This window comes from Electrona antarctica, assembly GCF_951216825.1.
Source record: "Electrona antarctica genome assembly, chromosome: 1".
NCBI lineage: Eukaryota > Metazoa > Chordata > Actinopteri > Myctophiformes > Myctophidae > Electrona > Electrona antarctica.
The window spans coordinates 14,689,613-14,701,283 of record NC_136806.1 but is presented as its reverse complement, the minus strand read 5'-3'; the positions used below and the strand labels follow the sequence as shown (position 1 = coordinate 14,701,283).

At 46.1% G+C, this 11,671-nt stretch overlaps 1 protein-coding gene across 1 annotated transcript; it reads left to right on the top strand.

Annotated features, from left to right (window-relative positions):
• Positions 1-1,363: 1,363 nt before the first annotated feature.
• Positions 1,364-7,968, top strand: LOC306923746 (PDZ and LIM domain protein 3-like). The gene is made up of 6 exons (XM_079502025.1): positions 1,364-1,666; positions 3,192-3,343; positions 4,129-4,198; positions 4,359-4,458; positions 4,873-4,984; positions 7,553-7,968. Exons 1-6 carry the CDS (start codon positions 1,574-1,576, stop codon positions 7,716-7,718), a joined length of 693 nt encoding a protein of 230 aa, XP_079358151.1. The 5' UTR covers positions 1,364-1,573; the 3' UTR covers positions 7,719-7,968.
• The last annotated feature ends 3,703 nt before the right edge of the window (positions 7,969-11,671 follow it).

Below are 11,671 nucleotides of genomic sequence, written 5' to 3'. Positions count from 1 at the left end.
TCTGATCCTTGGTCTGCCAGCGGGTCTCCTCCCAGTGGGACGTGCAACGAGGACCTCCTAGGGAGACGCTCGGGAAGCATCCTTACTGGATGCCCGAACCACCTAACCACCTAAGCTAAAGCACGAGAGCGAACACCAACAGAAGAATATCGGAGGTGAGTTGTGGCTCGTTTTAAAGGTCATTGAATGTCAAATATACATCTTGGTCAGGTGAGAAAGATGTATTGACATTGAAACATTATTGTGATGTCACTATATCACTGTTTTTTTCATTGGCACGTTTGACTGTCAAGGTTTCAGCCTCCAGGAAGAAACCCTAAATACAAAGGGAAAACATTATTGCACATAAGAACCACACCAAGGGGTCTAATGAAGTACTGTCACCTCATAAACACATGACAAACTGGGGAAAAGAATACAAAAATCACAGCACTGTGTCATATGGATTTATTTTCCTTTGTGGCAACAGAAAAAAAACAGGGAAATATAGGTCTTAAATGTAACTAGTAACGCCATTGTTTTCGGATACTTGTTAGGTTACTCCGTTACCCCAAAATGTATTCCCGTTGTTTATAACGCTGTACCCCCAACACTGATGATGACCACGGATTATGCTGAAAAAGTGCACATGAAAAACGTATTTCACAATTCGGTTGGGTTGCCATTTTCGGCCAATTGGCTAGGAGAGAGTACCAATTTCTCAGATTCATTGATCAGATTCAAATAGACCCTAATGGGTCTATTTAGTTGAATTCATACACTCTCAGAGATACAAATGGAGTATCACTGCCTTATAGTCTCACAAGACAGACTCCCGCCCCCTTTCAGAACGACGAGGGCACCAGAACAGAATTATTATCTTATACAAGATTATATTTTTCCCATAGACGTTTCAAAAAGTATTTATTTAAGGCCTCGGACAAAGCCAACTCGGCAGGTGACAACTCGTGACAATAAACACAATGTTTTAGGCCGGACAAATAATTAGAATGTTGTGTCCTGCCCTTTTTTCTTCTTTCTAATTATTTGTTCGGCCCAGAAAATGGTGTCTATGGCCCTAGTGAGCCCAGGCCCAGGGGCCCAAGAGCCAGAGGGACCCCCGAGCCTCAGCTTGGTTACATGGCTACCCTGACCTGGACTTTACTACCCTGGAGCCTGGAGGTGACTGTCATGCCTGCATCCATCCATGGTGTCACTGCTTCTCAGACTGTGGTATGACCTCATGCAAGGGGGGGGGGGGGGGGGGGCAGGGGGGGTTCTCTGCCTGTACGCAAGCCAATCATCGGGGAGAACGAGCCACACAGGGAGGGGCTTACCGTAGGCCTACTGAAGAAAGAGAGAGATCGACTAAAGAGTGGGGGGGCAGAAAAACAGGTGCTGAAAGGAGGGAAACTAAAAAGGCTCCCATTAAAACACATGTACGCTAAAGTTAGCCACGGAGTGAACTGAAGCAAAGTGAAGCAAGAAGAAGAAGAAGAAAGAGAAAATAGAATAAAGGAAGAAAGAGAGAAGAAAAAAGAGGAGAAGAGAGAGAGAAGAAAGGAAAAGGAGAGGAAGGAGAGAGAGAGAGAGCATGCCACAGAACTTGGTGCTGGAGGGCGGGCCTCCCTGGGGCTTCAGATTGACAGGTGGAGCAGACCACAGCCAACCAATCAGCATCAGTCGAGTAAGTGTTTGATAGCTGCAGGCTGCAACAGTTAATTAAACCACTTAAACTCTTTTGGGTTTAAGTTGTTATACTATTTGATTATTAAAAAAAGGAATGGATATGGATAAAATAACTAATATTTATTAATAACCAATCCCTATTTTGGTCATTCAATTAAATCATTATTGGCAAAAAATGTAAATAAAATTGTGAAAGTAGCTGATACAGTGTTGAGTTTGTACATGTTCTGCTAGCTACACCTCGGAAAAGTAATGGATATACAATTATCGTTAGGAATATGATCGATAATTGCAGCCCTACTTGGGCTAGATGGTAGATGTTGGATAGATGTTTTTATGTAGAGGGGAGCTCGGGAGAAGGAAGAGATCAAAGAGAAGAGGGGGGGGGGGGGGGGGGGGTTAGGGTATCCGGGGTGTCAAATACTTCAGCAGTGATATCAGCATGCTACTGATAGAGACCTAGAGTGGCCACACACACACACACACACACACACACACACACACACTCACACGGCTGGACACATTAGGAGTCTGACTAGTAGGCCTAGTAATGGTTCTCAAATATTGTATTTGCAAGGGCCCTGATATGGGCAAATATGGGCTAGATTTGCCCGTAAACCTCAAGTTTATATACAGTAATATACGGTAATATACAGGTGTGATGGTACAATTCGGGAGTTTACCGGAGTTTGTTGGAAAGTTTAACGGGAGTTTCCTGTAATATACACATCCGTATTCCATGCTTTTTGCGCAGTGATGGTCATTCAGGGGCAGGATATCTCTTCATGTGTTTCTGGTATTGTCCGCTCATTTTGTATGTCCGTCCGTGGGACGAATGGAAGAATGTCATGGTGATCACCATAGACATAAGAAGGTAGACGCCTCCCTCGGCTCTAGGGCGTGTGCTTCTCCAGAGTAGGCAGGGACGTGCACACATAGACATCAAAGGGGGCTTCAGCCCCATGCCCATTTTACCCATCTGTAAAACAACTGCCCTTTCCAGACCACGAATGCAGCATTTACTATAGTGGAAGAAATGCAAATGCCTCTCCTTTCCATGCCATGCTGGAAGGCAGCATTCAGGAGAATTGCTTTTCTTCCGAAGTCTCCTGAACTTGGAACGCACCAATTTGAGTTTAACACATTTGTTTCGAAATCCATGTCGTACACCGCATCTCCAGTAGCTATAGAGTGCTGGGTTGCGCCCCGAAAATAATAGCGGAAATAGATGATCTACAAGCTCTCAACGCGTTGAGAGCTTGTAGGCTCTCAACGCGTTGAGAGCTTGTAGGCTCTCAACGCGTTGAGAGCTTGTAGGCCAATCAGAGGCACAATGTTAAACGTTTGTTTTCTCATGCCAATAACACTCCTTTAGATTGATAAGTCCCGGAAAAGAAGCACTGTTATTGGCCAGACTGTTATTGGCTGCTCCAATGAACTGCAGCGGCCAATGACGTGAGGCATCTGTATTCTATGGTGATGACCGCTGCCTATAGGTTTTGCTTCGTCCTCTCCTCATATAGGTGACACCTGGAACTAAGGCCTCATTGGCCAACCTGTACCCCGGTGATGTCATCCTGGCCATCGGGGGCGTGGCCACTGAGGTCATGACCTTGGAGGAGGCCCAGCAGGTCATCACAAGCTGCACGGACCAGCTGTGTCTGAAGATACAACGGTACCTACCTGTCTGTCTGTCTGTCTGTCTGTCTGTCTGTCTGTCTGTCTGTCTGTCTGTCTGTCTGTCTGTCTGTCTGTGTTATATCTGTCTGCCTGCGAGGTGCATGTGTTTGGTCCAACAGTCCTATCCAAAATCCAACCCTAAACCTAACATCACAGGAAGCCACGGGTTAGTTGTAACCTGCCACGCATGTCGGTAGCCACGGGTTAGTTTTAACCTGCCATGCATGTCGGTAGCCACGGGTTAGTTTTAACCTGCCACGCATGTCGGTAGCCACGGGTTAGTTTTAACCTGCCACGCATGTCGGTAGCCACGGGTTAGTTTTAACCTGCCATGCATGTCGGTAGCCACGGGTTAGTTTTAACCTGCCACGCATGTCGGTAGCCACGGGTTAGTTGTAACCTGCCATGCATGTCGGGAGTCACAGGTGAGTTTTAACCTGCCACAGGTGAGTTTTAACCTCCCGTGCATGTCGGGAAGTTGAGTTTTAACTTGCCACGGGTTAGTTGTAAGTTGTAAGTGGCACTGCATGTCAGGAGCGAAGGTGTTGTCAGACTAATGCCTGTCGGACTGTTATGTCTAACCAACGTATGCACCCCCTGCCTGCGTGCCTGTCCGTCCGACCAATCCGTCCGTCCGTCTGTCTAATCTGTGTGTGTGTGTGTGTGTGTGTGTGTGTGTGTGTGTGTGTGTGTGTGTGTGTGTGTGTGTGTGTGTGTGTGTGTGCGTGTGTGAGTGTGTGTGTGTGTGTGTGCGCGTGTGCGTGCGTGTGTGTTTTCCAGGCCACTGACAACACTATGGTCTCCTCAGATGGAACCGTTCAGCCTCAACTTACAGACTGCACAGCAGCAGGTACACACACACACACACACACACACACACACACACACACACACTTTGATTGACACGTGTCTCTATCATAATGTGGATGATTGACATGTGTCTGTCATAATGTGGAATGGATGATTGACATCTGTCTGTCATAATGTGAATGATTGACGTGTCTGTCCAGGACCTCGGCCACTTTGAGCACAAGTTTAATGTCAGGCCACGCCCCTTTGGAGCCCCCGCCTACGTGGTCACCACGGAAACCATTGACGACAACAACAACAGTGAGTGACGCCACCTCTAAATGAGACGTTTTGCATTATTCATCAAGGTCTTACATATATCGCAACCTCTTATCTGGATTTCGCAGGTGGGCCCCAAAATAATTGGCAAAACATATTAAAAACGAAATGTTGTGTACAAAGCATCGGTATTTTTTCTTTCAAACTTTTTTTTTTCTTTTGTGATAACCAATAAATAGGAGTTTAAATGTTAGTTCCATTGATCCAAGTCAGAACACAATGGGTTGATTGATCATGAGAATGCACATGGTCCACCACGACCGTCCAACCATCTGACCACTTAGTTACACACGTGTCAGAACTTTAAACTGCTTGTATCATTGTTGTTGTTGTTGCTGATGTTGGTGTTTTTGTTGCTGATGTTATTATTGACGTTATTGTTGTTGTTCATTCCAGGTGTCAGCCGTCCCGCCACTCGGAGTGTTGTTGCCCCGGTAACCAAACCCCAGCCTCCCGTTGCTCACCTACAGAAGCTGCCCCTCTGTGACCTCTGTGGCAAAGGAATCATGTGAGTAACACATATATACCCCTACCCCTGACCCTGACCCTAAGGCCTAAACCTACCTACATACCCCTACCCCTACCCCTGACCCTGACCCTAAGGCCTAAACCTACCTACATACCCCTACCCCTGACCCTAAGGCCTACATCTAACCCCTGACCCTGACCCTAAGGCCTAGACCTACCTACATACCCCTACCCCTGACCCTAAGGCCTAAACCTACCTACATACCCCTACCCCTGACCCTGACCCTAAGGCCTAGACCTACCTACATATATCCCTACCCCTGACTCTAAGGCCTAAATCTAACCCCTAACACTGAACCCTAAGGCCTAGATCTAACCCTACCCCTCTGTGACCTCTGGGAAAGGAATCATGTAAAGATCTCTACTGTCCTAACCCTAATCCTAACCCTAACACTAACCCTACAGAAGCTGCCACTCTGTGACCTCTGGGAAAGGAATCATGTAAAGTTTACATTGCCAAAGCAAGTGTCAAAATACAATAAAAACAGTTGAAAATGGGGAAAGTATACATATACAGTTGGAGGGAGTACAGCATTAAGTAAACAGAGCTATGTCACATTGCATCGTTACATGTTCTACAGGAATCATGTGAGAACTCTTACTTTACTAAAGTCACACTTTAAAATACTCACACTTTTGCACTGCGAGGCGTTTGGGAACCCTTGCCCCAGGGGCCTGTGCTAAGGCGTTTGGGAACCCTTGCCCCAGGGGCCTGTGCTAAGGCGTTTGGGAACCCTTGCCCCAGAGGCCTGTGCTAAGGCGTTTGGGAACCCTTGCCCCAGGGGCCTGTGCTAAGGCGTTTGGGAACCCTTGCCCCAGGGGCCTGTGCTAAGGCGTTTGGGAACCCTTGCCCCAGAGGCCTGTGCTAAGGCGTTTGGGAACCCTTGCCCCAGGGGCCTGTGCTAAGGCGTTTGGGAACCCTTGCCCCAGGGGCCTGTGCTAAGGCGTTTGGGAACCCTTGCCCCAGGGGCCTGTGCTAAGGCGTTTGGGAACCCTTGCCCCAGGGGCCTGTGCTAAGGCGTTTGGGAACCCTTGCCCCAGAGGCCTGTGCTAAGGCGTTTGGGAACCCTTGCCCCAGGGGCCTGTGCTAAGGCGTTTGGGAACCCTTGCCCCAGGGGCCTGTGCTAAGGCGTTTGGGAACCCTTGCCCCAGGGGCCTGTGCTAAGGCGTTTGGGAACCCTTGCCCCAGGGGCCTGTGCTAAGGCGTTTGGGAACCCTTGCCCCAGGGGCCTGTGCTAAGGCGTTTGGGAACCCTTGCCCCAGAGGCCTGTGCTAAGGCGTTTGGGAACCCTTGCCCCAGAGGCCTGTGCTAAGGCGTTTGGGAACCCTTGCCCCAGAGGCCTGTGCTAAGGCGTTTGGGAACCCTTGCCCCAGAGGCCTGTGCTAAGGCGTTTGGGAACCCTTGCCCCAGGGGCCTGTGCTAAGGCGTTTGGGAACCCTTGCCCCAGGGGCCTGTGCTATAGGCCATCTCCTTTTTTCCATCTACAGCTGCCCACCCACCGGTTAACGAGGTTGTCAGTCACATTTCCAACGTATCTGCCGTGCTTGGTGGGTCAGCATTGACACTCAAACTGCCAGAGTGACAGTTCTCAGCACCACTCAAACTGCCAGAGTGACAGTTCTCAGCACCACTCAAACTGCCAGAGTGACAGTTCTCACTCAAACTGCCAGAGTGACAGTTCTCACTCAAACTGCCAGAGTGACAGTTCTCACTCAAACTGCCAGAGTGACAGTTCTCACTCAAACTGCCAGAGTGACAGTTCTCAGCACCACCTCCTAAATTAACCCAGAGTGACAGTTCTCAGCACCACCTCCTAAATTAATCTCATGACTCAGAAGCACATCATTCCTAGGGGGATAATGAAATGGATAAAAGGTAATGGTCTCTTTTAGAGCGGCCATTAGCCGTGGCCTGGCATGTTTAGACCACTGGTTTTCAACCTTGGGTTGAAAACCAGTGGTCCAAATGGACCCTTTACGGGGTCTGTGATTATTGGTGTTTTTAGAAAATGTATGACAATGACATAAGAGAATAAAATGAAAAGATATACAAATAAAACAGACATATTAAACAGACTCTCTTGCCCTTAAACTCTCCAGATACATTATAGCATGATTGATACTAACAATGAGCATTGAGTATGATGTACCATTTACCAATTGGTTAAAATTAGGTTTGTCTCCCACTGCGCCCCCTTGCGCTGGAAAAACGGGCACCCTCACTGTAACATATCGTTGCTGTCGTGCAGAAACTTCTCATCTCCATATTTTAACTTTTTTGTGTTTTTGTAAATGAATGCCCTACTTGATCAAACTACAGCGTCACACAAGCATCAAAAGTAGCAGATTCCCAAGCTCGAAACATGACGCTAAGCAATGTGTTTTAAGTCCTGACAAGTAGGCAAATAGGAAACTGTCCAATAGTTTTGGACAGTTTTGGTTTCCACCTGACAGACAAATTAGACAATATATTATATTTCTTTCTGGCAGAGGTGTGGTGGTGCGTGCAGGGAAGTAAACATATTAATACATGTTTCCTTCTGGGCAGAGGAGCGGTGGTGCGTGCGGGGGAGAAGTGGCGTCACCCAGGCTGTTTCAGGTGTGTGGTGTGTGGCCAGGAGCTGAAACACCAGGGATACTACCTGATCGAAGGGCAGCTGTACTGCCAGCAGCACGCCGCGGACGCCGTCGCCATGCAGGCCCGGGGGGAATGAGACCTGGGGGGAATGAGACCCGGGGGGAATGAGACCCGGGGGGAATGAGACCCGGGTGTCATCGATATGTTCGTATGTGGACAAAATCAAAGTGTGTGTCCGTGGCAAGACTCTGTCTTGTCCGTGCCAAATGTTTTGATTTTCTTTTTTTACACACATTATAATGTTCTTATTTTGATCACAAGACCTAATTATTGAATGTCAAGTCTCCAGGTTTTGTTCTGAATATGTATGACACTGATTTACTACGACACTATGGCACAGTTCAACTAGTACTAGTGGTTCTCAAACGTTTGATTTGCAAAGACCCCCTTGTTACAGACCTGTTAGGGTCATTCAGGGCCAGCTCTCTGAAGACCCCCTTGTTACAGACCTGTTATGGTCATTCAGGGCCAGCTCTCTATGTCGCCAGCATGGCGATGACCCCTGAATGATAGACACATGCAAGTGTGTGTGTCAAATATTTAAAAAACAAAAACTAATAATGTAAAAAAACAAAAAAATGTATTTCAGTCAGGACAACTCAAGAATGGATGGAATATATATGTATTGAATATAAAATGAGCAATATATTTATTATGGTTTGGCGATGAATTGGATCTGCTTTTTGGGTACTCAGATCAAGCGCATCAGTCCCGACCATAGGGACTCCGAATCCCCCGTACCTAAACATCAGATCCAAAACAACAGGTGGTAGCTGGAGTGGAGGAGGGTGAGCAGCACAAGTTTAAACAGACAGCAGCGCAGCAGTATCAGTGTGTGCAGCAGCAAACAAGCAAGCAGATTGAGCAGTGCAAACTTCCAGTTTAAATTGCCGGTATGAAGATGGAATGAGTGTGTGATTGGATGAAGTGAACGATAACGTGATGCTGAGGCGGCCCAATGAACGGCCGGCATCAACTGCACAGAGTTTCCTGACTGAACTTGGTCTGTGAATGTCTCTGACAGGCGTGATGTTTTTAATCTAAAACCTTAAAAATGTGTTTTCATTGTGATACTGCCAAGTAGGAGCTTTAAAGTACGTCAGTTTCATTGAACCAAGGCAGCACAATCCGTTGATTGATTGATTGACCGTTAGACGTAAACATGCTCTGAAAACGCACGCAGTCTGACCACTGAACACGATAGCCGGGAAAAAGGCTGGTGTTCAGTGGTCAGATATGGGTGGGCCGTAAACATTCTTCCAGATTTTCAGACAGTAAGCTGAACCAGAAAAGGTTGTTAACCACTGATTTAAGAAACCGATACAATTGTTTTATTCACCACCAGGGAAACGTTTGTTACACACAAGCTTTTCGTTTTTAGATTTTAACTACAGCTTTTCACTGCTTTTCCCCATCATTGGTTTGATAAAGAAAAAACAAACAAGAACAGTCTTAGAGGACATGAGGGGTGGACCTGACAGATGTTTACAGTGGTGTTGTGTATGACAAAGCTTTAAATGCTGTATCTGTAGTATATACTTTTACTTTGTTAAAATAAGTGTTAAATAACTTAAGTACAGCAGCTCTATATTCTGATAGCAATCATTGCAGTGTTTGTTCAGTAACAGTACAGGAGTCTCCATGTTTCTGCAGCTCTGTAATAAACAGAACATACATTTCCAGGTCAGGATAACCATTTGGAAGTGATGACACAAAGACATATGTGGCAGCGGTGGCCGAACGGATAGCGGATCGGTCTTGATACCGGTAGGTCGCCAGTTCGAATCAGCGGTCCGACACGTTAAAATTACCACCGCTGAAGTGCCCTTGAACAAGGCATTGAACCACTACGATGAAATGTGTTCTATGAGCAGGGCCTGGCTGGAAACAAGTTATTGAGCTTAGCCCAGATACCCTGGGTAAATATAGTAATCATTTCATTTCATTTCACATGATGAGCAGACACATTTGGAACTGGATCAACTATAAAATTGAAGCTGATGAATGAGTTCTCTCTACCGAGGCCGATATGTGGGCACTCACTCCTGAGTGGCTTAAATTGGCAACCCACCTGCAAATATATTATTTACATTTAATAACGAGCTGGAGAGACCCCTGATATTGCATCTGAATATAGAGCGCTGTAACTGTTTTCGCTACACCACCTTTAATAATGTTATTTGAAAACTTGTTTTGGCTCTATAGAAGCTTGAGGTATGAAAATGTATGAATATGTCCATATTTTTGTATTGTAAAAAGAATTAACAAACTGATATAATATATTTTATTTATATAGCAGCACATTCTAAAACAGATTTCCAAGGCAAACACATCAGTCTTTGTAGACACCATAGACTTTGTAGACACCAGTAAGAAAATAAGAGTGTGAGTGTCAAATAATGCAAAAAATAAAAACGATAAATGTGTGATGAATTATATTTTTACAGCTGCCCCCTGTGTAAATGTCCACTAACTAATTAATGCACATACAGCCATAATACTGATGTGGAGGAATATAACTGTGAAGTTAAACATAATCTCTTTGTCTGAGTAAATATATATTTGTAAAGGCTTTCATCTGTGCTCTGTGCCCCATCATCCATCCATTGAAGTCACAAGGCTCGTCCGAAATACCACACTAACAGGGGTGGACTGGCCACAGGACATACCGGTCATATTACTGGTGGGCCGCGACCGTAGGTCTGATATGATTATTATTATTATTTTTATTTTTTTGACAGGCAGGCAAAGTGAGACCAAATAAACCCTCTTCTATCTTGAATCCTTTTGCCAGCATTCTTGTGAGAGCAACAAAGGGTTGAGTAGTTGTCTGTTGGTTTATATTTATATATACATTTATATTGTTCTGTAAAAGTGCAGTATTAGGGCTCGTTTGTTTGTGTGTGCCTCGACGGAGTGGGCGGTCGAGTTTCTGCGCGCTGTTTGTGGTGGGCCAGTCTGGGCCAAATTTGCGCGAAAATGACCAGGCCGAATTTTTGTCCCAATCCAGCCCTGCAGATTATACAATTCAGTATTGCCAAATTTCTTTTTAGAAGGTCCGAATTAAGCTTAGTAGCTACTAAATAGTATGCACGGATTCATAATATATTCAGATCATTTTATAGTGTACACTGCAGTAGTGGACAATATGCGGCTGTAAATATCCCCCAATGCAATGTTTTAGCTGCCTGGCTTCAGTCATCGGTATTAACTATCCATTTTTTTCGCTGGCGAAGCAGCCTGGGTAATGTAGTCACAGTGGTGATGCAGGCTGGCTAATGCATAGATTAAAAAAATAATAGATAGCCTCACTGGCCGTCGCAGTTCATTGGAGCGATGTGTCTCCAATGAAGGCAGGAAGTCAAGCGGAAGTGCCATAGGGCAGGGGTTCTCAACCCGTGGGTCGCGACCCCTCGGGGGGTCGCCAAATTATTTTAGGGGGTCCCCAAATTATAAAAAAAAAAAAAAAGATTCTTTTTAAATTTTTATTTTCACGATTTTTCAAAAATAGCAGACCTACAAGCTCGTAGCGCGCCACTCGGTGGCGCGCTATGAGCTTGTAGATCTGCTATTTTTCAATAGCTAAATTATAACAATGCTTAAAACACCAAAAGGGGTTCCTGCCCAAAATGGTTTAAGGTTATTGTAGCAGTCAATTTATATTGGGGGTCGGGAGGGGGCGGGGCGGGGGTCCCGAGACATTGCCAAAGCATTTCCGGGGGTCCCCGGCCAAAAACGTTGAGAACCCCTGCCATAGGGAAGCGCTGAAGGCACGCCGCGTCGCTGCCCAAATGACGTCACTCATGCGACTCCTCCAAGTCTCTCGCTGTCACTCAAGTGACTAATGGCTATCACAGCGTATCTTTTCCAGGACTTCCGGACATGTTACGCACGCAGAAGCTTGACAAGCTTCCGCTCCTGCTTCGCAAGGAATCTCATTAAAATTGTAGTCACAGTGGGGCAGGCTGGGTAATGTAGTCCCAGTGGTGCAGCCTGGATAATGTAGTCACAGTGGTGCAGGCTGGGTAA

Bases quoted from the DNA above. Each gene is read 5' to 3' on its own strand.
- LOC306923746 (XM_079502025.1), top strand. From the start codon at position 1,574: ATGCCACAGAACTTGGTGCTGGAGGGCGGGCCTCCCTGGGGCTTCAGA. The intron at 3,344-4,128 runs GTACCTACCTGT...TGTGTTTTCCAG, and splicing joins CTGTGTCTGAAGATACAACG to GCCACTGACAACACTATGGT. The intron at 4,985-7,552 runs GTGAGTAACACA...CCTTCTGGGCAG, and splicing joins CTCTGTGGCAAAGGAATCAT to AGGAGCGGTGGTGCGTGCGG.